A 27626-nucleotide genomic window follows, 5' to 3' on the forward strand; every position below is an offset into this window, starting at 1 on the left:
AGAATCAGCTCTTAAGGCATTCTGGTCTGGCTGAAAAGCCCATGAGAGCATTTCAGGCATGGAAAGCCAAGACACTGTGCCAAAAAATGTCCTACATGAAAGATCTCTGTGAGTGTAACCCCAGTGGAAATAAGTGGCCATCAAAGAAAGATATACTGGGTCTGGTGCTGTGGTACAGTGGGTTAAAGCCCTGGCCTGAGGCACCAGCATCCCATATGGGCGCTGGTTCTAGTCCCAGCAGCTCCTCTTCCAATCCAGCTCTCTGCTATGACCTGGGATAGCAGTGGAAGATGGCCCGAGTCCCTGGACCCCTGAACCCATGTGAGAGACCCAGCAGAAACTTCTGGCTCCTGCCTTTGGATCGGCACAGCTCTGGTTGTTGTGGCCAACTGGGGAGTGAACCAGTGGATGGAAGATCTCTCTCTCTCTCTGCCTCTCTCTGTAACTCTTTCAAATAAATAAAATAAATCTTAAAAAAAGCAGGATATACTTTTCTCTGAAGGGAGGAGAGAATTTCCACTTTGCTTATTGCCTTGTCTAAAACTGATAGAGATTATGAATTCAAAAGGTTTCCATACTCTGTAAGCTAATGTCAGGAGCCTCAGGTGATCCCTGACGTCATACATAAGAGTGTTAATTGTTAAATTGACAACAGGAGTCACTGTGCACTAACTCCCCATGCAGGACCTCTGTCCTCAATGAGTTGTATTACGAGAATTAACTGTAAAACTTGTTCTCAGTTTTGTGTGTGTGTGTGTGTGTGCAAATTGTTGAAATATTTACTTAGTCTGGAGTTGGTCTTCTGTATATAAAGTTAATTAAAAGTGAATCTTAACGGAGAATGTGACTGGGAATGGGAGAGAGAGGAGGAGGAAGGGTTGGAGTGGGGGTGGGAGAGTGGGTATGATGGGAAGAATCTCTATATTCCTAAAGTTATACTTATAAAATTTGTACTCCTTAAATAAATGGTTTCTTTGGGGAAAAAAGAATACATTAAAATGATTGAGAAGAGTTAACAGCAAACTTAGAATGTAGCATTTTTTGGTTCTATTTAATAGTTTTGTTCAGAAAGAACACATCTGATTAGCTTAAAAAGCAATGTTACATTTACTTAAAAATATGTGTACATATTTCCTAATTTACATGATTTGATCTTTTCCACTTGTTATTAAATTCATATACAATACTAGAATCTCATTATATAGGTTAAAAACATAAAAGATAGCTTTAATTTCAAGTAAAATTTCCATTGATAATACAGAATTAGAAGCCTGCGTACTTTTCACAAAATGCTTAGAAGACACCGTATTCTCAGACTGTGGTCTTAGATGGTCAGAAACAGACTCAAGATTTTTAGAAAACTCTAGCTTTAGTGTAAAATATAACTTTGGTGTTTCCTTAAAAAAAAAGTGAGCAGTGCAAATTTCCTCTATTGAACAGAGGTATTCATATATTTTCTGCAAGGCTATGACATTCACCCTAGAGACAGGACTTGGTGCCAAGATAAGCAGTTCTAACTGTGAAAATGAGATAGTGTTATAATAATCCTGGTTATGCTGTGGCCAGATATAGAATCTGAATTCAGGATCAACCAGTTTGAGATGACTGTATTCCTTCAGAAGTGGACACACAGCTTCTAACTGTTTTAAGAAGAAAAACAGAGATAAGACAAGCTACCTCTGAACAGCTGAACACATTGGGACTTTCAGATATGTGTCCAAAGGGGTCTTCAAATACATACAAGAGGTCTTCAAAAAGTGCATGGAAAAGTGCACGTTGCCTTTTCATTACGTGTGAAGAACATTGGCATTATTCTCAGTAATTTCAGTTGAGGGCTTAAGTTGTGTTTTGTTTTGTTTTGTTTTGTTTTGTTTTTGTCTCTAGAAATGAAGTACAACTTCATTCACTCCAATATGAAACATATAGGAGTGGTCCACATGACCAAAGCCTGTATATAACTCTAAAATTATTGGCACTAAGAAAAGTTTAAGTAAAAATAAAATTAAAAAAAGATGTAAAATAAAATCTTCTGGGGTAGAATATGAATTTTTTTAAAATTTCCAATGTATGTATTTCAAACCATTCTGCTTTATCTTTGAAACCCGATTTTTAAATATAGATAACTTTAGGTACTTCACTTTTTAGATTAATTTTGAAAAGTAGTCAGAATTCAGTTAGAGATTACTTATTTTACATGCTGTTAAAATTTTGGACAAAAATATCAAGTCATTTTAATCACCATGATAACAGATTTTTTTTTTTTTTTTTGCTAAAAGCAACGCAATTTTCATGTTAGATTTTTAGACCATACCTTTATATACCTCCATACAAGGATCGTTTCTATGGAAGACAATCTTTCAATGACTAACTTTAAAAAAAAAATCAACATTTTAAAAAATGTAATAGAAAAAGGATGAGTGTTTCAAGGCCAAATAAATAATCAAGGCAGAAATGCTGGCGTGGAATGACATTGGTAGGTGCGTTCTGTCTTGGAGTCCTTCTGATCAGATCTCCTGGACCTGTTTTCAGGAGGCAAGTCTACGCATAGCCTGTGGAAGCAAAGGGGAACCCAGAGGTGATGCAACTGAATTCTCCTAAGTCTACATTCTCTTTTTTGCAAATAAATCAGTCTAGTATTGATCACTTGTTTTTACTCACCTCGGGTGGACATATCACAAATGAAGGAAGGTAAAAACCTAATTTAAACCTCTTCATATTTCAATTGGATTTACTGAAAAGCAATTAGCTACTATTTATTGAGTACTTATTATGTAAAGACATTGTCTTCTTACTTTATGTGCATCCTTTAATTTTCACAACTCTGTGGTATAATTATTCCTAAGTCACATGAAGTTACTAAAATGAAAATTCTAACTAATTTTCATGGCTACATAGCAAGTTAAGTAGCAGCAGCAGGATCAGCACCTAGGTGTACGTGACCCCAAGACCCATGCCCTTGACACAGGGGGCTATGCTGCTCCATCACCTGTACAACACCTTCCTGGGTTGATCCTTCCATGTGTCCATCATGCTCCTAAAATATGGCTCCTGCTTAAGTGCTGACTTGATATATCAGTTTTTACTTAACTAAGGCTGCCCTGTACTCACAGAACCACAGACTACTACAGCTGCAAGGACTGCTCAGCTCAACACTGAATTTCATGGGTTCACTGCACTGGTAGGCTAAGTTGCAGGGCTGAGATTTTCAACTCTAGTAGTGCGCTTCCTTCACAAAGACCTCTGCCTGTCATGCCCACTACCTGATTTCACCACAGGACACTGAATGTTGTTGTGTTCAACATTCTTATCAAGACCAGGAAAAAGGCAGAGATTTGCTCATGATACCACTGTGGGTGCACGAATATGCTGAAGGATAGATTCAAAATACAAAACGATGCCAATAGACGGGAACTAAAAAGACACCACCCAGCAGAAATATGGATAGTCTTGCATTTGGGTCAAAAACCAATTCCACAGGGGCTGGCGTTGTGGCATAGCAGGTGAAGTCTGCAATGCCAGCATCCCACACGGGTGCCGGTCCTAGTCCTGGCTGCCTGAGCATCCCAGTCAGCCAAACCTTGCCAAACTATGTGCCCGTGAGGAACAGTAGAAGGAATCGGAGGGGTCTCTCCTGGAGGACTGTCTGGTGCTGATGTGGCAGCCACCTTCAAGTAACTGAAGGTGGGAAGGTTTGTGTCACTGAGGAAGGTACATCTCACTCCACTAAGCAGTTATTACAGAAAGGTCAAATTCAGTTTTGTAAGCACAACTAGCATTTAAAGGCTTTCAGCCACGCAACAAACACCCTTGGGAAGTTAGCACTTAGCATAGTGGGTTAAGCTGCCACCTTCAACACCAGTATCCTTTATCAGCATCTGTTTGAGTACTGGCTGCTCCACTTCCAGAACCAGCTCCCTGCTAATATGCTGGGGAAAGCAGTGCAAGACAGACCAAAGACTTGGGCCCCTGTACCCACATGGGAGACCTGGATGGAGTTCCAGACTCCTGGCTTTGGCCTGGCCCAGCCCTATCTGTTGCAGCCATATGGGGAGTGAACCAGCAGAGCGAAAGTCAGTCTGTTTGTCTGTCTGTGTTTCTCTCTCTCTCTCTCTCTCCCCCTCTATAACTGCTCCCTTCAAATAAATAAAATACTTTAAAAAAAAAAAAAAAGAGACGTCACCAGTTAGCCCAAGTCTAGAAATGTTCACACAAAAGCAAACAGAATAGCACAGGCAGGATTTCTGCACAGACTAGAGTGATAGACTGCTTGACTTCAAAGAAATCTTTCAACTTTAAAATTCTGTGATCTTCCCTTGGTCTCACTTTACTCAGGAGTGGAGCCACAAAATTCATTCAGGTATTATGAATTCACTCAAGTTTTTTAGGACTCATCTGCAGCCATAAGAGCATCTGCCGTACACAGAATTGTTCTCAGTGGAGGGAGCATATTTTTAAACCCGTTATCAATCAGATGAAGATCACAGGCCCCTGCTCCTCACATACTGTGCCTGGGGCAGAATTCTCTCTATTGGCCCTTGCTCTGTCCCATGGCCATAGGTCTCTGGAAGAGAAGCATGAGGAAGTCCAGGCACAAAATCAGGACCAGGGTGTTAACAGCTGCTGTCCTTGATCATCGCTATTATCTGAGACAACAGGTTCCCCAAGAATGTAAAGTCACTGAGGGAGAAGTCTTACTCCCCGTTTTCTCTCCTAAGGACCTAAGACCTATTCTATTAGTATGTTGGGGGAATTATTTATCCTGAACTTTTTTTCTTTTTTAAGATTTATTTTTATTTATTTGACAAGTAGAATTACAGAGAGGACGAGAGAGAGAGAGAGAATCTTCCATCCCCAAATTCCCACAATGGCTAACACATTTAGGTCATCTTCCCCTGCTCTCTCAGGCACATTAGCAGGGAGCTGGATCAGAAGTGGAACAGCCTGGTCTTGAACTGGTACCCACAAGGGATGCCGGCATCGCAGGCAGAGCCTTAATCCACTACGCCACAGTGCCAGCCCCCTTGAACGGTTCTCAGTCAGCCTCATCCACTCTTGGTATTACTCAGTTTGTCCAAGGTTCAATGCGGATTATTTTCTGGAGAAGAAAGTAACAATCCTACCTCATCCTGGACATCGAGTTCTTCTTCAGCCAGTTCTGCGTCCATTAACTCAAGAGGGTCTTTACAGTCTTGGATGAGATTGATCTAGATAAAGGGAACACAAAGGGTTTACGGGAAACGTGATACGCTCAGCCTCTGGGAGACTCCCCGGAACAGGATCTGAAGATGTGCTGTTGTTTCTCAGCCACACTCTCCATGCTTCAGAATCCTCTGCAGCTCTGCCCTCTTCTGTCTCCCACCTCTGAACTGTCCCCATGCCATTCCCCACGCTGCGGTGTGGTGTTCTCTGTTGCGCAAACCCCTTTCCAGCTCTCTTCCCCTGCCTCTTAAGAGGTCAGCCCTCTGCCTAAGTGGCTCAGCACTTGAGAGGGCTTCTCTTTCAGCAGCGAAGCTGAGAGCACTTAGCAATGAGCACTCGGTGAATGCGCCACGAGGGGTTTGTGACTGATAACAATAACCTGTCGCACACTGAATTGGATGGAAATAAATTTTATTGGACATGGAAACCAACATCGATGAATCAAATTGTCAATTCAGGAAACTTGCACTTTTCGGAGCTAGTATGTAATTTAATCTTCCACACACGGGAAACTGCTAACAACATGGGCTTTGGCATATGCATGGAGAAGCACATTTCCAAAGCAATTTGTATATTAAGGCTAAAAGGATGCTTTGAAGTGCTACTTTGCTAATTTTCCTTACAAATAACCCAGTTCTCACTGCGGCGGTACCAATGGTCATGACATAATGGGAAAAGTACCGAGCAGGTGTAACTACACCTTGGGACTGTCGTGGGGTAGTCCTGTGATGGCAGATGATAGGGCAGGAACAGGGCCAAATCACTGCCTCACAATACCCATAAAACACCAGAGCCTCTTCCTGAAGAAAGGGAAAGTGCTTCTGTCTTAACGTGGGGTCTTTTTAAAGATACGGTATATCCTTTTGCTTATTGTTTTTACCTGTGCTTCACAGAGCTTTAAGCTGGATAGAACACGTTCTTGAGTTTTCAGAGATGAAATGAGTTTTCAGAGATTGCATGAGCCATTTTATTTTAAAGATCTGTGATTTTACTACTTCGTTCTTTTGTATGACCTACACCTTGTATCTAGGATGAGTGTTTCCCCCAGGAACATTAGGCAGAACAACCTTTCCACCAACAGTCACTGAAAAGAATAATGTAGTTTGGTTTTCTAACTTAGTTTTATTTCACGTATCAACTTCCAATCTATTATAAGGATCTACTCATCCTATTTTTTGTATAAAGGAAAGAAATGTAAAATATAACAAAATAATACAAAATATAATATACTGATTCACTAAAACAATAACTGTTATTACATTTTATAGATGCTTCCTTCAGTTCCCTAAATTCACTGTGAGAAGGTCCACCAGAAATGAGGTTCTTATCCTGGGTCCATCAGTATTTCTACCCTAAATGTCTCCTGAGTGTTTGATAGGAGAACTGATAAAATAAGATCTAGAAGATATCAGGGTCTAGTCTATTTTGTAGGGTAGAAAATAGCCCTGGGATTATTCAAAGATTTAATTTTCTTTTCCAGTGAATCACCCATAGCCTGATGAATCCTATTCAAAGACACCTATAGGGGCCAGTGTTGTTGCACACTGAGTTAAGCTGCTTGAAATGCCCGCAGCCCATACTGCAACATATTTCAAGTGCCAGCTGTTCTACTTCCAGTTCAGCTCCTGGCAAAACAGTAGAAAGTTGCCCAAGTGCTAGGGACCCTGCCACTCACATGGGACACACCCTGCTGGAGTTCCAGGCTCCTGGCTTTGGCTTGGCCCAGCCCTGGCCATTGCAGCCATTTAGGGAGTGAACCAGTGGATAGATCTCCCTCTCTCTGCCTTTCTTTCTTTTCTTTTCTTTTTTTTTTTTTTTTTTTTTTTTTTTTTGACAGGCAGAGTGGACAGTGAGAGAGAAAGACAGACAGAAAGGTCTTCCTTTTGCCGTTGGTTCACCCTCCAATGGCCGCTGCGGCCGGTGCACTGTGGCTGATCCAAAGGCAGGAGCCAGGTGCTTCTCCTGGTCTCCCATGGGGTGCAGGGCCCAAGCACTTGGGCCATCCTCCACTGCACTCCCGGGCCACAGCAGAGAGCTGGCCTGGAAGGGGGGCAACCGGGACAGAATCTGGCGCCCCGACCGGGACTAGAACCCGGTGTGCCGGTGCCGCTAGGTGCCGGCCATCTGCCTTTCAAATAAATAAACAAATAAATATTTTTAAAGGGTTGATCTAGTTGTTATGAAAACTGATTATATGGAAAAAGTAAAACAAAAATACACTCATTATTCAAGGGTTTCCAGAGTCCTGAAAACTTAAGTCACATTTATGTACACAAAATACAGAAGATCCACGATTCAGGGCTATATTCCACAGATACCATAGCTCATGCCCATTTGCGTAGTAGACTTTAACATTGTAGAGTTATTATGTAGCAGCTACTATCAAAAGCTTGTTATCGCCTGCGCTGCGGCTCACTAGGCTGGCCGCGGCGGCCATTAGAGGGTGAACCAACAGCAAAAGAAGACCTTTCTCTCTGTCTCTCTCACTGTCCACTCTGCCTGTCAAAAAATTAAAAAAAAAGGCAAGCTTGTTATCAACTATCTTGTTTAGTCCTCACATCACCCAGCAAGAGTAATGGTGCTACTCTCCTTTTACTGACAAAGTAAGTGGGGCTCCCGGAAGTTGTGCAGATGGCCTGAGAGCCAATAGCTCACTGGGATCCAAACCAAGGCTTGTGTCATTTTTGCCATTTACAGAAATCACAGTAGTTTCGGAAAGTTACCTAGAGGAAGGTTAAGTATTTACCGTTTCTAGAATGGAGTCTTCACCCTTTGTGGATTTCACCTGATTCTGCAGATAGAGGATAGCGTCGTGGACAGTCAAAAAGAAGGTGTCCTTCCTGTGATGGTCATCAAAGAAGCCACAGTGCTCCAGCTTTTCCATCACGTGATCTTCAAAAGAAAGGGATAATGCTGGGTCGGTCTCTAGAAAATGTGCTTTTGTCACTGTTTTCGTAGCTGCTCCTTTTGACTTTTTTTTTTTTCCCCTTCTCATTTCCAAACTGTGACCCTGCTCCAAACTGAGTAACTGAGGTTCTTTTCTAGTAGCACACAGCATGGACACCCCTTGACTGGTTACAGTAGATGGCCTTGGTGCCCAGCATGTCCTTGGTCAATGGGAGCTGTCACATCTGAAGGGGACTGGGAGGCTACATCCCCCACAAGGGTGGCCTGAGTCACTGAGTGACTGATGTGGGGGTAGGAAGGCGGACTCCCTGGAAAGCAGAATGTGAGGTGAGACTTCTGACACCCCATCTTTGCCCAGCCTTGTCCCCTCTCTCCTTCATGAATTTGTCTGGCTGTACTCATGCAGTAAGTCACTATGCAAGAGTCTCAGGTGCTGCCTCTGCACAACAGTCTAAGCACCAGCACGTCCCTGCACGCACCAGCCACGCACAGACCCAGAGACGCACGTCCTTGAGAATCCCCTTGATCTCAGGCATCTCCAGCTCTGCCTCCCCACAGTTCTTCCCCGCACTGATCCTGCACCACTGCCAGGACTTAAGTCTCTGTACACCACCAACTCAGCAGCACACACTGGACGTAATAACTTGCTGGATCCAGAAATGTCCTCAGAGTTATTGCAGAGTTGGTACACAGTTTGTGTGTGGTAATGAAACATTTTGGAAATGGGTAATGGCCGATGATCGCACAGCATTGTGAATCTAAGTAATGCCACTAAATCAATCAATCAGCACTTAAAAGTGAATAAAATGGCAACTTTATGCTATATGTATTTTTACCATAATTTTTTAAATAACTTAAAAAAAAGGCCTCAGGGCTGGCGCTGTGACACAGTAGGCTAAGCCTCCAGCATTTAGCACCAGAATCACAGATGGGCGCCAGTTTATGTCTTGGCTGCTCCACTCTGATCCAGCTCCCTGCTAATGCACCTGTGAAAGCAGTAAAACACAGCCCAAGTGCTTGGGCCCCTGCACCCACATGGGAGACCTGGAAGAAGTCCCTGGCTCCTGGCTTCCCAGCTCCAGCCATTGCTGCCTTTTGGGGAGTACACCAGCAGATGGAAAACCTTTCTCTCTCTCTCTAACTATAACTCTCAAATAAATAAATAAAAAATTTTTAAAAAGGCCTTTAGTCAATATATGCCTATAAGGTAGGATAAAAAGCTTAGAGGAAAATCTTACACATAGAAATGTATGTATCCATATATGCATTTACCTTGAAGTGATGCAAAGTATACATTCACATTAATTCTTTGGAATTCTTTGACAATCTAAAAATGAAAAAAGGGAAATGTGTTAAAATGAACAACCTATCTGTACATGATTCAGTAGCATTTGATTATTTACCTAGGAGTTATGTCAACACTTTGATGGTCAATCAGAACTTTGAGGAAAGTTAACTGTTGGAAAACCGTAGAGGTGATGATTAGGGGTGAAAAGACCATCTTGCCAGAGAGGGCAGCTTCCTGCTCAGTTACACAGCACCCTACCACAGAAGTGCCCAAGAAACATTGTGGGCTGGCGTGGTGGCATGGTGGGTTAACGTAGCCAATGACTCCAGCAACCCATTTAGGAGCACAGATTCCCAGCTGCTAAGCTTCTGATACAGTTCCCTGCTAATGCACCTGGGAAAGCAGTGGAAGATGGCCCAAGTATTCGGGACTTGCCACCCACGTCAGGAGACCCATATGGAGCTCTGGGCTCCTGGCTTTGGCCTGAACTAGCCCTGGCCATTGCAGCCATTCGGAGAGTGAACCAGAGGATAGAAGGTATCACTTTCTCTCTCTCTCTCTCTCATCCTCTTTCTATCACTCTGCCTTTCAAAAATAAATAAATGATTTTTTTTTAAATGAAATACTTGTGGAAGGAAGGGAAGAAGGGAGTACAGGGTTATCTAGTTAGTCCCTGTTGATTGGAGAAGAGAACATAATTTTATGTCTTTGAGTGGGAGAACTACAGGTGTGGAGATTACCGTAAGAATCAAAATGTAGACCTCAAAGTCAAGGCCTCGATTTTGAATGCATCAGTGTCAGAGCCCTGTTGGTGGTTTTGTACTGCAGTTTTATAAGATGTAACAGTTGGGAGAAAGTCAGTTGAGAAATATGTGGGCTCTTGATGATTCCTTACACCTGCATGTCAATCTACAATTATCTCAAAGGAGTTTAATTTTAAAACATCAAGGCATAAGACCTATGGACAATAAAACAGAACTTGAAATTTGTGGAGGAAAACAAATCAAGACCTTCACTTAAGTATAAGATTTGGAGATGTCTTTAGTTTTTCCGACTGCTGATATCATATCTGAAAGCCAAGACTTTAACTATGGAAAACAGCCTGGAATTCAATGTTACGATTGTTGGGGCTGGCACTGTGGCGTAGCAGGTAAGGCTGCTGCCTGCAGTGCCGGCATCACATATGGGCACTAGTTCAAGTCTCAGCTGCTCCATTTCCGATCCAGCTCTCTGCTGTGGCCTGGGAAAGCAGTGGAGGATGGCCCAAGTCCTTGGGTCCCTGCACCCATGTGGCAGACCAGGAAGAAGCTCCCAGCTCCTGGCTCCAGATCCGCACAATTCTGGCCATTGAGGCCATCTGGGGATTGAACGAGCAGATGGAAGATCTGATTTCTCCTCTCCTCTCCTCTCCTCTCCTCTCCTCTCCTCTCCTCTCCTCTCCTCTCCTCTCCTCTCCTCTCCTCTCCTCTCTCTTCTCCTAACTTCCTCCCACTCCCCCCTCCCCTCCCTTCCCCTCCTCTTCTCTCTCTCTCTCTCTCTCTCTCTCTCTGCCTTTCTGTAACTCTGCCTTCCTGGAATCATTTCTTGTTCTTACAGAGGTAGCCAAGAAGCCTCCAGTTAGGCTAAGCCTCAGTGAGGAGTCAGTGTCTCATTATGATCATTACATTTCGTTGTTGGTACCTTAAGCCTGCTTGCTTTTCTGTTTGACTCTCTTGATACCCAGTAGAAGCTTCACCTTGAACTTGACACTTTAGATGACATCTCTTTAAAGTCTGCTTTTGGAGACTGGCATTGTGGCTTAGTAAGTTAAGCATCTGCCTGCAGCACTGCCATCCCATATGGGTGCCGGTTCATGTCCCAGCCAGTTCATGTTGCATGGAAGACATCTGGTTCACTCCCCAAGTGGCCACAATGGCCAGAGCTGGGCCAATCCAAAGCCAGGAGCTTCCTCTGGATCTCCCATGCAGGTGCAGGGGCCCAGCACTTGGGCCATCTTCCACTGCTTTCCCAGGTGCATCAGTAGGGAGCTGGATCACAAGTGGAACAGCCAGGACTCGAACCATTGTCCATAAGGGATGCCAGCTCTACAAGCAGGGGCTTTAACCCACTATACCACAGTGCTACCCCAATAAAATCTTTAAAAACAAAAAAGTTTGCTTTGGAGCATTGAATATAGTTGTTATTTATAATACTAACATCTGCCTTCTTCAGACTGCTTTTAGCCCCATGAAGGTGGAAACTGTGTGACACTTCAACAGCCTCTTGTGGCCTACCAGAGTGCTTAGCATGAATTAGACATTTCATATCTATTTGTTGAGAGAATTAATAAACTTGAGCTTATATAGCTGGCTTCTGGCATCAGGAATGTTTGTGTCTACATGCTCCTCACTTCTTGCCTGGACTTCACGATGTCTCCTGCTCTACCTTAATAATACCTGGCTTTTCCAGTCCTACCATGTACATGGTATTCTTTATCCTGCTGCCATTCATGTAACAAACAAATAAAGGACTTTTGCACACTTTTTCCTTCTTTTTCTATTCCATTTACTATATATACTTCTCAGAAAAAAAGAAAAACAATACTAATACTTTGGAGGGGTATCTATGAGCCAGACACTCTTCTAAATCCCTTGTATCTATTAGCTATCTAGTATCTTTATCGTCATAACAACTCTATGGAGTAGCTATCATTATCACCCCATGTTGTGGATGAAGAATTTGAGGCATAGATTAAACAGCTTGTCCATGGTCACCCTGCAAGTGCATGGTAAAGCCAGGATGCACCCCAGGTAGCCTGGCTCCACCCAGCGCCTCTGCTTTAAAACATTACCCTCTATTACAAAGCATCCATACCACAAAGCCCATGCATTTGTTCTCTTGCCAGACTGGACAGCCTGTTCACTTCACTTAACACCAAAGCTCCACAGCAAAAAACCAGAACCTTACCACTCGCAATGACCTCACTCCCACAACGTCCAGGAAAGAGATAGCTCCACAGTCAAGCACGAGGCTGTGGATTGGCACTTTGGGAACATTCACTTTGACTGGAAGCTCAGAGTTCCAATCCACTTGAATCTCAATCTCCTTGGTTGGGACATCAAGTTCTTCCAAATCTTCAATATCTTCATCTGTCTCGAAAGCAGCATTGGGTGAACCAGCATCACTTATGATACCATTCTAAAGAAAGAGAACATGGCCAACTTAACTGCCAATGACTTGGAATGTCTTTCAACCATTCATCTCAAATTATTTAAAAGTCCTACACATACTATTTTTATTTTTAAAAAAAGATTTGTTTTATTCAAAAGGCGGAGTTATAGAGAGAAGGAGAGACAGAGAGAGAGAAAGATCTTCCATCTGCTGGTTCACTCCCCAAATGGCTGCCAACAGCTAGAGCTGGGCCAATCCAAAGCCAGGAGCCAGGAGGTTCTTCCAGGTCTCCCACATGGGTGCAGGGGCCCAAGCACTTGGGCCATCTTCCACTGCTTTCCCAGGCACATTAGCAAGAAGCTAGATTGGAACTGGAGCATCCGGGACATGAGGCAGCACCCATATGCAATGCAGGTGCCACAGGTGGCGGCATAACCTGCTATGCCACAGCACCAGCCCCCACATATTATTTCTTGATGAGCAAAACATCAAGGGCACGAACTCTTCAGCCCAAACACTGATGTTCTCTATTGGGGAAAATCCAGGAACAGAGGAGACAGGAAACTTGATTTCTGGAAAACTGTGGGGTTTTGCCAATAAATACATTGATAAGAAAGCCAGAGTAAAAGTTAATAGCTCTAAAAGTTTATGAACTTACTGCCTTCCATTGGGAGTGATTTGCTGGCACTAAATTAAGACCTACTTTGTCTCTTTCAGTAAACACAAAAGATAATCCAGATGTCATTCAGGATAGAAAAAGCATCCCACCCTGTGTTTCTGGGGAGCTCTGTTGATTTTATTTTATTCCCTCCCATTCCTCTTGCCGACAAGAATAGCTCAGCTCTGACACACATATGTCATCTGCTTGTACACATCTGGATACCAAAGGGAATAGATTTCATTTTAGACCAGCCAACTGCTCTCATCAGAGAAAAGAAAGAATTGGGGGGGGGGGGGATGCTATTTCCTCACCTTTGTTGCCCTTAATTGTCCTTTTTTGATGAGTTTCTGTATTCTCCTCAGCGCTTTCAGTCTCTTATTATATACTCGAATGGCGTCAAATCCAACCTTTGGAAATAAATGTCAGGTTACCTAACACGTCTGGTTCCTAATGCTCATTAATGGCGATTGTTATCTGGAAAGGTTATTTCTCAAAGGATATTATCCCTTGAGACATCCTGCCAAACAACAGACCGCGAGGCCCGATGCAGCAGATCCATCTCCTCTATTGGACTATCTACCCCCACCAGACTCAGGGAAAGGCTCCCAGAGAGTCAAGGACAAAAAACAGCAAAGGATAACCTCTTTCAGTCCATGTTTTCCGGCTGTCCTGGATGTCACAGAGCCCTTCTGTTATGGAAAAATCCATGAACACTCCTCTGAACCAGTTTGCCTGAGAGCTGGGACTGATCTAGGGGCAAACACCTAGTCTGGAGCATGGTAGGGCACTCCAGCTGCGAAAAGCCTCCTTACACATCCTACTAGTTCTTACTCCTCTATCCCAATTGAGCAACACCCCACCACCACCCCACACACCAACACATTTTCCCACCTTCTCCTCCCAGCTCACAATCTCCTTCCTCCTGCCAACTGCCACACACAGTCTTGTTTAGTAGAACTAACAGAGATCTTTCCCTTCTAAAAAGTCCTAACACTGTCTCTACTACTCACCTGGTCCTCACCTACTTATTTATTCAAACTCTGGCAAAGCTACTGCTACCTGGATTTGATAAAAAAAAAAATGTGTCTTTTCTGTACTCAAAGAGAGTGTCAGTTTTTTGAAGGAAAAGATGCTATGATCTAATTCTTAATTCCTACAGAAAGGGAACAAGGCAAAGAGCCTGATTCAAGGTTGGAGCTCAATAAATTCCAGGGGTGAAATACTTACTGTGGACTTGATGCATTTTTTAAAACCATCGACATTGGCATAAAAAATAGGACTAGAATATCTAAGAATCTTCACTCCTTCAGGTTCTTCAATCTAAGAAAAAAGTTGAAGTTAAATGATTTCAGGCATGGAATGCATGAAATCTGTTCTTTTTATAGTAATAAAAATAATAATACTAAGAAAGAAAAAAAATAAGTTTAGGCTTCTAATATTCAGTTTGATTTCTGGCTATTTGGCAAGGAGCCAGTTCACAGGTAGCTAGAGGAGCTGGGGAGCACACAGGAACTCCACACTGGTTGGGAGGACAACAGGTTACCATAACTCTTGGACCCCCATGGTCCCATAGGGGATGAAAGTTAGAAAGGCTTAGAAAGCAACTGCTCAACCCTCTAACTTCCAGATACAGAAACTGAAGCTTTGAACGCTAACATGATTGGCCTCAAGTTCGTACCATCGATCCTCTTGACTTTGCTAAAAGTAGAAAAATCAAGGGGGATTTGGGAGAACTGAGGTCTGTGGTGTCAGTTCTTGGTTCCCACCTGATCAAAAATGGCTATCCCACAAGTAGAACCCTTGGAATGACAGCAGGGACTTCCGACTCTCTGGGGTTTGTGGCCATTTTAGTCTAGCTCTGCAAATGAGGAAACTGACACTCTGAGAGACCAGGGACTTGAGCAAGGTGCACATAACAGAAAAACTGTGGCAATCAATTTAGTAGCTGTGACTGGAATTCTAGGTTCAGTGATCATCTTTTTTTGGTTTGGTTTGGTTTTGTTCTTCATGTTAAGATAAAATTAGACTACAACTTCCTGGAGTTCACATTCGATTCTTTTTGTTTGTGTTTTCTAAATTTCTGTTTTCTTAATTTACTTTCTTTGCCTTTTCATCTTTGTTTCCCCTCAGCGGTCACTCAGCATTTTTATTTGCAGACAACACACTCCCATCAGTGGGATGTTTAAGTTCTTTGATTTTCATTTCCTGTATTAAGTGTCATTTCTTCCCAATCCACAAATAAAGCAAAATGTCAAAGAAGATCTTGGTGACTGAGAACTTGAAAACCTCTTCTTAGAGCTGACTGAAGAAAATCTTTCAGGGATTTCAAGCAAATTCATGAGGGATAAGGATTATATAGGCGAAAAATAAAATTTTGATTGAAAATCTAGAAGCAATCTAATTGCCTATTATTTAAAAAATCTCCCTTACAATGGTTTTACAGTAAGATCATATTTCAGTAGCATGGACAAAATTCCCATCCACCATGGACATTAGTTTTTGTGATTCTCCTGCTGGCCTCATGGATGTCCACCACATAAATCTCTCCCTTTGGCTGCTTCCTACCTAACACAGGAAAGGGGAAATGGGCAACTCCCCCAATGCCAGGCTAGCGAATCCAAGCCCAGCACACATCTCAGACAGGCACTTACGTTTTTGTAATCCTTGGTACTTTTGTAGATGTCTGTGCTAGGGATGCTTCCAAGACTATTCCATGAAGGGCTAAAAGAAGAAAAATCAAGGTCGCGATTTGCTAAACAGTCATCTCTGGAATCAACAAGTTAAAAAGTGCTAACAGCTACTCCTGAGCCCCTCATTCTGGTGTGTTGGGCTCTTGTCTTTAGTGCAGGTGACATTTTCCCGTCGCCAACTCTGAAATGAATAGCTCGCATTTGCATGGCACTGAGGGAGAAGAGTGGACAGCCGCTGTCTCCTGGGGGCTGAGATATAATGAGCGTCACACTTTGCAGGATAAGCAAAGAGCTTGCCCACGTGCTACAGCTTACTGAAGCCACTCCAGACCGCCTGAGAAGCCAGCCTTGTTAACCTCACTTGTTCTGGGGAGTAAACCGAGTTTCAGAGATGTTAGGCATGACCAAGAGGTAAAGATCAGCACCCTAAACTCAGGGGTCCTCAGCACCTCGCTCTCACTTGTCAATTAAAGCAACTCGATGCTGAGGTGTAGGAAGTTGATAGGGGACCAAATGAGTCTCTTTATATAGAAATACAAGCTTGGGAGGGCCAGAAATAAGTCCCTTCCTGCCAACCAGATTGTAGACTTCCTGTCCCCGATGCAATCAGACAAATTCCATGTTTCTCCAAGTGTGACTGGGGACATATGCCCCATACAATTCCTGAAGAAAGACGATCTGTTTGGGGTCCTTTCAGCATTGTGCTCTACGGTCCAACACTATAATTACTGGAAATTAAATACTGTGTGGAGGACACTGCTTTCTGTTGGCTAAAAGCCCAGTTACCAAACCAGCAGCTAAATCGTGCCACCAGTTTCACCTTAGCTTGCTACTTGGTGCTGATTTTGAACTTCATGCTCTTAAGCGAGTCTCCCCTTACAGAATGCTCCCATCCCAAGTGCACTCCCAAGACAAAGCAGACATGGAGGCCAATACAGCACAAGAGGCAGCAGCTTCTAAGGACAGTTTCTGAGTCATTGCCTGGCAGCAAACTGGGCACACTGGGAGTCTGTAAAGTCTTTCAGGCCCCTGGACAACTGTTTAGGATGTTGAGGGAGAAACAAGCCTTTGTGTGAGCACCAGGTTGCCCAGGGAGGGGAGGAGGGCAGGGAGGAGGACTACTGGGGAAGCGGAGGTGAACCTTCACTGAGCTGGGGCCCTCTGTGCAGGTGCTCCTGCAAGTTTCTTTCTTCATGGCCTAAATGCTCAAGAGGATGGGGCCAGCGTTGTAGTGCAGCAGGTTAAGCCACCCCTACAATGCCCGCATCCCATACTGCAGCAATGGTCAAGTCCTTGTTGCTCTGCATCAGATCCAGCTCCCTGCTAATGTGCCTGGGAAGACAGTGGAAGATGGCCCAAGTGCTTGTGCCCCTGCCACCCACATGGGAGACCTGGAAGAAGCTCCTGGCTCCTGGCTTCAGTGTGGCCCAGACATGGCTATTGGTTATTTGGGGAGTGAACCAATGGATGGAAGACCTCTGTCTCTCTTTCTCTCTCATCACTCTACCTTTCAAATAAAATTTTAAAGATCAATGTTTAAAACTTCAAAGGGGCTGGCGCCGCGGCTCACTAGGCTAATCTTCCGCCTTGCGGCGCCGGCACACCGGGTTCTAGTCCTGGCCGGGGTGCCGGATTCTGTCCCAGTTGCCCCTCTTCCAGGCCAACTCTCTGCTGTGGCCCGGGAGTGCAGTGGAGGATGGCCCAAGTGCTTGGGCCCTGCACCCCATGGGAGACCAGGAGAAGCACCTGGCTCCTGCCATCGGATCAGCGTGGTGCGCCGGCCGCAGTGCACCGGCCACGGCGGCCATTGGAGGGTGAATCAATGGCAAAAGGAAGACCTTTCTCACTGTCTCTCTCTTTCACTGTCCACTCTGCCTGTCAAAAAAAAAAAAAAAAAAAAAAAAAAAAAAAAAAAAAACTTCAAAGGGACTAGAAGTCTGGAAAGACCACAAAAAGGTAGGGGATGAAGAGAGAGAGACAAGTTTTGTTCTCCTCTAGGCCAAGGAGGACACATCACAACATCAAGACAAAATCAACGGACAAGCACACCTTTGAGGTCCCTCCCCTTCCTCCTTTCCATTGCTTGAACTGTTTCTTTACTGCTCTCTCTCTCTGCCCATGAGCAAATGGTGTTTCTGTCACCTAACCATGTAGTATATGGGGTATACATCTTATTTGACAGGGCTGGGTGAATACTGACTGTAAGCAAGTTCTCCCATTCCAAGTGGTATAACTTTTGGGTGATGAGCTTCAAAAAAAGAAAATTAACTACAGATGGAATATCTCTAATCCGGAAGGGCTGGGACCAGAAGTGTTTCAGATTTCACAATATTTGCACAGATTCTACCAGTTGAACATCCCTATTTGAAAATCCAGAATGTAAAAGTCTCAAAAATCAGAGAACTGTGGAGCCTGCTGTCAGCACGCAAAAAGTTTCCAAGTTCGGATTTTTGGATTAGGGATGCTCAGCCTGTACAATGTGTTCAGCAGCTGTCTTGTCTAGCTCAAATCTTGGGCTCAGGCCTCATACACTTCATTTCATTTAAAAAAGAAACTGTAAAGAGAAGATCAGTCTTTGAACCATGTATCTTTTAGTTTTAGAGTATGGAGTGCACTGGTTAGGGGGTAAAATACCTCCGGGTGCCAATCTTAGCTTTGCCACTTCCTAGCACTGTGACTAAGGAGAAGATTCTTAACTTTTCTGAGCTTCAGTTTCCTCACCTGTAGAATGGGAACCATCAAGTGCATTCATGGGATCTTTTGGAAGAGTGGTCTTTGTAAGGTCTGTAACACACCATGTGTTTAATTCACAGACTCTCTCCATATACAGTAACTATTATGCACGGAAGTAGTTTCGCTGTATCAAGCATAAGAAAGCTCAGGGTGTGTCATCGTGTTCAAAGGAAATCTGGGTTTTCTGTTACTCACAACTGAACTCTCAGGACCACGGTGAACAGTGCAAATACCAGGCCAGCCAGTAAACCAAGGTCCAGCCCCAGAATAATGGATACTACACACGTAAATACCCAGATAACCTAGAAATGAAAAGGACACAAAAGGTACCATTAGGTAAGCAGACTACCTACCGATATAAGATCAATTAATAGAATATAATTACAATAGCAACAGCTAAATTAACAACAAATAAATCACGGCTTTTTCCAAATTTTCTAATTTCATTCATTTCATATTTAAGCACAGGGGGAGACTAGCCTTCTCAATGAAGACTCACTGTATTCCCAAGTAAGACTAAGTGTTCTGGGGCTGCCACTGGGCAGAGCAGGAAAAGCACCACCTGCAGTGCCAGCATCCCATATGGGCGCCGGTTCGAGTCTAGGCTGCTCCACTTCTGATCCAGCCCTCTGCTGTGGCCTGGGAAAGCAGTAGAGGATGCCCAAGTGCTTGGGCCCCTGCACCGACATGGGAGACCCAGAAGAAGCTCCTGGCTCCAGGCTCCTGATTGCAGCTCTGGCCACTGCAGCCAATTGGGGAGTGAACCAGCAGATGGAAGACCTCTCTCTCTCTCTCTCTCTTTCTCTCCTCTCTCTCTCTGCCTCTCCTTCTCTCTCTGTGTAACTCTTTCAAATCAATAAATAAATATTTAAAAAAAAATAAAAAAGACTAAGTGTTCCACTTTGTTTTTTAAATTTTTAAATAATATACTAACAAGGTTCAAAGAGAATATTTCAAAGATGTACAGTAAAAAAAACTCACTCACATCCTCTCCTTTCTCCAGTCTCTCTCTGCTTTCCTAATTGTATCCTCTTTCCTCCATTTCTTTGTTTTCTTCCTCTTTTTTTCTTTTCTTTGTTAAACACTATTTATTCACTTAAAGGTTTTTATTACTTGAGAGGTAGAGTTACAGACAGAGAAAGGGAGAGAGAACAAGAGAAAGATCTTCTATCCTCTGGTTCACTCCCCAAATGGCTGCAATGGCCACAGCTGGGCAGATCTGAAACCAGGAGCCAGGAGTTTCCTCTGGGTCTCCTATGTGGGTGCAGGGGCCCAAGCACTTGGGCCATCCTCTGCTCCTTCCCCAAGCCATAGCAGAGAGATGGATCAGGAAGAGCAGCATCCAGAACTTAAACAGGTGCCCATAAGGGACGCTAGTTCCACAGGCGGAAGCTTAACCTACTGCGTCACAGCTCCAGCCCCTCTTTTTTTATTTTTTGCAAGAGCACAAAGAGAGAGAAACTTCCATCTGCTGATTCGCTTCTCATATACCCCAAACAACAAGGGCTGGGCTGCAATCAAAGCCCAGAACTGGGAACTGAATCCAAGTCTCTTGGCCGGGGCTGTAGCGTAGCAGGTAAAGCTGCCATCTGTAGTGCCGGCATCCCATGTGGGTGCCGGTTCATGTCCCAGCTGCTCCACTTCTGATCCAGCTCTCAGCTATGGCCTGGGAAAGCAGTAGAAGATGGCTCAAGTCCTTGGGCCCCTGCACCTCTGTGGGAGACCCAGAGGAAGCTCCTGGCTCCTGGCTTCAGATCAGCGCAGCTCTGGCCATTGCGGTCATTTGGGGAGTGAACCATCAGATGGAAGACCTTTCTCTCTCTCTGCCTCTCATTCTCTCTGTGTGTAACTCTGACTTTCAAATAAATAAATAAATCTTTAAAAAAAAAAAAGTCCAAGTCTCCCACATGGGTTGCAGGGACCCAAGTACTTTAGCTGTACCTGCTGACTCCCAGAATGCGCATTAGCAGGATCAAGAATCAGAGCCTGGAATCCATCCCAGCTACTCCGAAGTGGGACACAGGTCCCTTAACTGCTAGACCAAATTTCAGACCCCCTCACCCCACCCTGCCTTATTTCTCTTTCCCTGTCTCTCCTATTCTCTCATTGTGTGTACTCTTTCCCAATAGTCTGGTCTCTTTTTCATTAAACACTTTGTTTTGGAGATCTTTCCGTATCAGTATCTTTGCCTACCTTTTTATCTTTTTTCCCCATTCTTTTTATCTGTCCCAGCTTAAGTTAGAATAGAACTCTATAGGAGTTATCTTATAACTTTTATAATTCCTCACATTAGTTGTGAAGGTTACCATAGTAACAACATTGGCATAGGTTTCTGTGACTTCACTCTGTGTGTGTGTGTGGTTTTGTGTATTGTTTATCGTTTTAAACTAGGGTTTTAAAGAAAATGGGTTTGGTTTTTTTGACTTTATAAAGCCAAATGTGTATGAATGAGCCTTTTGTGGGATTCTTGGCAGAAGTGATCTTGCAAAAAGATATTCCAAAAAGATCGAGGATCTTGGGACCGGTGTTGTGGCTTAGGAGGTCAACTGCCACCTGCAATACCAGCATCCCATATGAGAATCTGTTCAACTCTCAGGCACTCCATTTAGGATCCAGCTCCCTGCTAACGTACCTGGGAAAGCAAACAGATGATGGCTCAAGCACTCACACCCCTGCCACCCATGTGGAATGAAGGTCCAATCTCCTGGCTTTGGCATGGCCCAGCCTTGACCACTGTGGACATTTGGGGAGCAAACCAACAGATCACAGATCTCTCTCTCTCTCTCTCTCTCTCTCCCTCTCCCTCTCCCTCTCCCTCTCCCTCTCCCTCTCCCTCTCCCTCTCTCCCTCTCTGTAACTCTACCTTTCAAATAAATAAAATTAAAAAAAAAAAAAAAAACTCCAGGATCTTCCCAAATCCAGTTCACATGGAGGGATCATAACTTTGGTTGATCCACACGATTCTAACTTCTGCTCTGATGTTACCCAAGCGCAAGTATGCCTTAGGAGGTAGAAGGACATAAGGATATGACAGGAAGCATATGAGAACCAACTGCTATTTCAGAGAAAGCGGATGGCGGGCGACTTACAGCATCGACCTTATTCTGCCTCCACAGACGAGGAACGTCACACACCTGCATAAACATCCCTTTCAGGTTGGCAATGACAACAGCTGCCAAGACCGACTGTCGGGAGAGACAGGGAGGGCTGTGTTATTCAGGAGAATGGTTTCTCCAGAGGATGATTTTTAAATCTCCTGTAATTTCTCTGGCGGCAGAGGAGTGGCTGGAGATTATGCAACCAGGGCATAAAGAGAAGCAGGGCTGTACCTTCTGCAAGGGTTCCAGAAGCTTCCCCAGGGCAACAATGGCAATCATCACAATCCCAGCCGATATGATGCCAGCGACCTGAAAGACACACACCTGTCAGGGCGGCGGGCCATCTTCCCGGTCTGCGTCTCCCAGCTGGCCACCTGTGAGCTGAGAGTGAGAACATTCACAGGTACACGAATGCTTCCCCACCTCCCACACTTCTGCTCAACACCATTGAGAGAAATGGGCATGATCTGCAAAAATTCCACCAAACTGAACAAAAATGCAATATGTAATAGAAGACAAATTAAACAAAAAAAATGGAAAATAAGATCACCCAAGTAAAGCCAGGTGGATGTGGATTTCATGAGGCTATGTTACACACCTACAGCTTTGCTGCCAATTCAGGTGGCCAGTCTTCTAAGTCATTGCCCTTCCCCCAAACAGCGATGGCTGCCGCATTCTTGGGAAATAAGTTCTGGGGTCTTCTGCATGCTGGGAGCAGCTGCCACAGGAGCAACTCCGACACATGCTCGTATGCACAGCACAAGGTGCCCAGGGACGCCTCAGGGAAGACCAGTGCTCCCAACCCACTGCCAATTCAAAATGCAACACTGGTGCATGGAGCAATGGGGCGGGGCCTCCTACTTCTCTGACAGTCCCAGGGACCCAGGCTCAGAGCTTGGCCCCAAGTTGCTATAGAGTGGTGACAGTACAAGGGCTAAAAAGAAGGTTCCGCATTTTTACCTTTGCAGGCAAGAAAAGAAAAAAAATAAAACGCTCCTAATATCCAGAAGTAGTGAGTAGAGGGGCTGAGGGGTAGGGACTATTCTGTGGTTTCATGAGATGGCCTGTGAATTTTCTGTCGAGAACGCCAGGGCCTGGCCGAGGTGACGACTAGAAGCTCTGAAACAGAGGAGAAAAGGAGAAAGAGAGGCAGAAGCAATGTGATCAGACAGGGAGCAACAGGCAAGGAGTCAGATACAGCAAACAGAAACAGGAAACGAGAACCACGGAGGAAATAAAGTACTCACCCAGCTGGAGAACTGGTCACTAATGTCCAGATTACAGCTGGGTCGGCTTGAGGCCACATTACATTTGGAATGTACTAAAAAGCTTGCTTTGAATGTCTAACTCCTTTTCAACACCCTTCCTAGCAGCACTGGCCCACTGTTCCAGGTTCCCTACCCTGGTGAATTTCCCCTCTTCTATACAAGTTGAAAAATATCTGTGTTTGTCTCCATAGATCCAGGCAATTATCTAATCAGTGTTTATTGATCCATTGGCATCTCACTGTGAACTGAAGTCAGATATGGAGATTTGGAGACAAGGATCACAATCGATTCCCCAGCAGAGGCCAGAGAGGGGCCACCTACTCATCAAGCCGATGGTAAGTGTGGGGAGCAACTGGGAGCAACTTGGACTAGACTAAGTTACTGGAATTAAGACTTATTCTATGCATCTGCTCTCCCACAATATGGCGCTGGGAGAGGAGAAAGCAGCTTCTACGCAGCTGCCTCCAGTTCAACCAATAAACAGCAGGACCTGCTCCTGATTGGAGGAGAGCAGCGTACTCGGCGTGTGGGTAGCAGAGTTGGGATTGGTGGAAGAGGACTGTAAAGGAGGAGAGAGACAACATGCACCAGGAACATCTAAGGGGAACATCTGAAGGAACACCTGAGCAGCCCCTGAGAGCCGGCCAGCGGTGTGCCGCTCCCCCGTGGAAGTGGGGAAAGTGGCAGGGGGAACCGCCCTTCCACAGAGGTGGAAGGGTCGGTAGCTAACCCGGGAAGAACCAGCAGCAAACCCGGGGAGGGCCGAGCAGACGAAAGAACAGTGCAGGGTCCTGCGTCGTTCCTCCACGAAGACGGGGAGCGACAGTAAGTATAATTCGGGAAGGACCAAGGAGACACCCGTCACGATGGTCGAATCTGCGAGGCATCCCTTGCTGGGACTTACTTCAGAAGGCTGGTTTGTGGGAAACCCAGAGCCTGTATATCCCTGGGTAGCCTCAATTACTAGAAAATGAACTATTCTGCTTAGTGGGAGGGTACTCAGAGTTGGAAAGTAGTTTGTAATCAGAATCACTTTCTCACGAGTCGGCAGCAGTCAGATGCAGGTGAGAGAAAGAAGAGACTGAAAGACTGAGCTCCTGTCCAATCTGTAGATGGTGCTGGGAGCAGTGAATGCCCATGACACACATCGGCCCATTCATCCCCTCAGCAAATACACGCTGGGCATTTGCTAGGCACCAGGCACAGTGCATGCATCACAGAGACACAGGTGCTGTGCCTACTGCAGGAGCGCAACAAGCATGGACACTTTCTTACTTGATCCTTATGACACACTCATGAGATGGATACAATTCTTATTCCCATTTCCTAGATGCTGACACTGAGGCCCCAAACTACAGGAAAGCATGCAAAGTCACACAACGGGAAGGAGACCTGCCCCTTTGTTGGGTCACGAGTCCCTGGATTCCTCTGAGCCACTTAGACTTTTAACCTCAGAACTGAGTATACATTTCAGTAATTAAATAGCAAGCCATTTCTGCACTTGCTTCATTCTCCAATGCTGAAATCCTGATTCCTAAACATAATGCAGGCCAGTGTGCGGCAGAGGATATTAGCTTTCCAGAAGGCCATTATCCCCTACACCCTCTGCCAGGGCGGTGACTTTACACGGGCATTCTTCCCGGGGGCAGCCAGCCCAAGTCTCATCTGAGCCTGCGGGCACCAGCAAGCGAATGCGTATCAGCAGCTGGGGATGCGCCTGAACCCAGTTATGCCCTCGCGCTCCGGGGAGCTTGTCAGCGCTCTGTCTCAGGTGGACGCAGCACCAACTCCAGCTGCTGACAGCAGTGGCTGATGTGGGCGTGGCTTTGGAAACTGTCTCTGCCCTGCTCTCTTTGACAACAGGACTCTGGTTATGCATCCCGGGCTGGGCTGTATGACTGTAGCCGCTCCCGCAGAACTAGCAAGGTTTGCAGAGGTTTAAGGAATATTTTGAAAATGAATTATCAGCTCAAAAGGAGTGAAGGCATCGGAGGAGGCCAGTGCTTTCACATCAGAAATAGGGAGGGAGCCACACGTGCATCGTGGGGACAGTTAAAGCTCTTGCCACCGGTCGGCATGCGGCTGCCACTTGGGATATCTGGTTCCTGTGTCGGAGTGCCTGGGTTCAAGTCCTGACCCTCTGCCCCTGATTCCAGTTCCCTGCTGGTACGTGCTCTGGGCGGCAGCAGAAGATGCCTCAAGCACTTGGGCCCCTGGCTCCTACCTGGGAGACCCAGACTGAGTTCTGGGCTCTTGGCTTAGTCCTGGCCCAATCCTGGCTATTGCAGTCATTTGGGGAGTGAACCAATGGAAGGGAGATCTTTCTCTCTCTCTCTCTCCCTCTGCCTTTCAAATAAGTAAAACACGGCAAAATAAAAAGACAATTTTCCCTAGAGAAGCCACCACTGGATCATTCTTCTTCTTGGTTATTCTCTGTTACATTTCTTTGTGTCTTGGCCTCCATAACACCCTGAAGACTCTGTATTTTCACGCCATTTAAGTGGTTCTGTTTGACTGTCTCAACGCACCTGTCACTCCTAAATAATAGGAGTGACGATAGGTCTTCTTGTGCTGGGAGGATGAAGCCCTCGAGGCCCAACAGAAACACAGTGGCTGAGACCCGGCCACCAGGCCTGGCCTCTCTGATTCTGTGTCTGGCAGGAAAGGGAAGTGTTTGGAGCAGCTCCTGAGCTTTCTGACATATGGAAGGAGGGGATTATCCCGGGATTAACCAAGAGGCTATTGCTTTCGGTGACGGTGCAACAGCAACAACCAACAACCGATTTTAAAAGGCAAGGTTGGGCCGGCGCCATGGCTCACTTGGTTAATCCTCCACCTGGGGTGCCAGTATCCCATAAGGGCACCGGGTTCTAGTCCTGGTTGCTCCTCTTCCAGTCCAGCTTTCTGCTGTGGCCCGGGAGGGCAGTGGAGGATGGCCCAAGTGCTTAGGTGCCTGTACCCGTGTCTGGGAGACCAGGAGGAAGCATCTGGCTCCTGGCTTCAGATCAGCTCAGTGCTCCGGCCGTGGCAGTCATTTGGGGGATGAACCAACGGAAGGAAGACCTTTCTCTCTGTCTCTCTCTCTCTCTCACTGTCTATAACTCTACCTGTCAAATAAATAAATAAATAAATAAATAAAGGCAAGGTTAACGCCACCTTCAGAACTTGGGGAACACAATTCTCACTCTGGAAGAAATGGCAGAATGTCACAACACAGACGATTTTGGCTCGCAGCCTGTGGTCATGGGAAACCAGCCCATGGAGGGAGGGAGTTCCTGACCCACACAAAAGGAAGGTAGCAGAGCCCTTTTCACTTCGCTAAAAGCAGAACTCAGAGAGCCACTGAGAGCGCTCCCGAGGCCCTCTCTATCCGCAGCTAACAAATGGATAAGAAGCAGCGTTTGTCTTGGCTGGTTTCTGCCACTGTCCTTTTTCCAAGAACTGCAGTAAGTAGTGCACTTACCTGCCAGGTGAGCCCGGCACAAAGAGATTTGATCCCTGCCGGCCAAAAAACCTTACATGTTGCTGGAAAGGATTTTTGTTTGTTTGTTTTCAATAAGGAAGTGGATTAGGGAGGTGAATGGGCCGGAGGAATCCCCTACCCCTCTCTCCCCGCAGCCCAGGCTGACAATCTCTCTCTCAGAGCCTGCACAAGTGTCCCTGAGCCGCTGCTGCCTGACCTGTTCTGTGCCGGAGACCTCACCGAGCTGCGGTGCCACCATACCTGTGTCTTTCCCCCGGTGCTCTCCTGGACAGCTGTACGTGACAGGGCAGTGGTGGCCACAAAGCAGGAGAAGCAGCCGGAGAAGATGTTGCTGATCCCAAAAGCAATGAACTCCTAAGGGAGAGAACGGATGACGGTGATGCTACCCTCGGCATCTTTGCAAGACCCTCACCAAGGGTCCAGGGAAGTCCACTGAGAAAGCGAGCTCCCAACCCCAGCCTGCCTGCTGGCCCCGCCTCACCCTTGTCACTCAGGGGACTTGGGGGCCTCACGAGACATCAGCTGTTGGGACTCCACAGGACCCGAGAGAGGCCTTACTGCTGGTGATTGTTTATAACGTGGAGAATTCGTAATGGATCCTGTGCTAAAGTGCTTTCTCATTACCCGCTGAGTGACGTCTGCCTTTTGGTAGCCGAGTATTTGCTGTGATTCTGTTTGGTGACTAACCCTTTAACCGCTGTCATTGCTGTGCCTTGGTTTTGGAAACTTTTAGATCCACAATTTGTCAATTTGTAAGCAGGGTAAAAACTCGGCTTGCCAGCTCTCCTGGCAGAGTATCATAGAACTATAAAGATTGTCCCCTACTGCAGTCAATTGGCTCAATTTAAAGGAGCCACAACTTTGAGTTCCTGACTTCCAGCTTTGGCCTGACACACTCACAGCTCTTGTAAGCATCTGGAGAATGAACCAAAGAAGGGAGGAAATCTGTCTCTCAAATAAATAAACAATAAATACCAGTGCTAGCATGGGAGCACAGCAGGTTAAGTCATCACTTGCAGAGCCAGCATCCCATATCAAAACACCACTTCAAGTCCTGGCCCTGCTTCTGGTCCAGATCCCTGTTAATGCACTTGGGAAGGCAACAGATCTTGGCCCAAGTACTTGGGACTCTGCTACCCATGTGGGAG

At 45.4% G+C, this 27626-nt stretch overlaps 1 protein-coding gene across 2 annotated transcripts in view; it reads right to left on the bottom strand.

The window, feature by feature from the left end:
* Positions 1-1032: 1032 nt before the first annotated feature.
* Positions 1033-27626, bottom strand: part of SLC26A4 (solute carrier family 26 member 4) — a 59960-nt gene continuing 33366 nt past the window's right edge. For both annotated transcript variants that reach the window (XM_002712039.5, XM_051848821.2), the window contains exons 10-21: positions 26719-26832; positions 21958-22035; positions 21718-21813; positions 18824-18930; positions 15857-15926; positions 14433-14525; positions 13517-13612; positions 12341-12571; positions 9379-9433; positions 7946-8091; positions 5121-5204; positions 1033-2549 (exon numbers count right to left, since the gene is read on the bottom strand). In XM_002712039.5, coding sequence (XP_002712085.1) covers positions 2526-2549; positions 5121-5204; positions 7946-8091; positions 9379-9433; positions 12341-12571; positions 13517-13612; positions 14433-14525; positions 15857-15926; positions 18824-18930; positions 21718-21813; positions 21958-22035; positions 26719-26832 — 1194 coding nt within the window. In that variant the 3' untranslated portion in view covers positions 1033-2525. The remainder of the gene's footprint in view (positions 2550-5120; positions 5205-7945; positions 8092-9378; positions 9434-12340; positions 12572-13516; positions 13613-14432; positions 14526-15856; positions 15927-18823; positions 18931-21717; positions 21814-21957; positions 22036-26718; positions 26833-27626) is intronic.

The sequence above is a fragment of the Oryctolagus cuniculus genome, chromosome 3 (assembly GCF_964237555.1).
Source record: "Oryctolagus cuniculus chromosome 3, mOryCun1.1, whole genome shotgun sequence".
In the NCBI taxonomy this organism is placed as follows: domain Eukaryota; kingdom Metazoa; phylum Chordata; class Mammalia; order Lagomorpha; family Leporidae; genus Oryctolagus; species Oryctolagus cuniculus.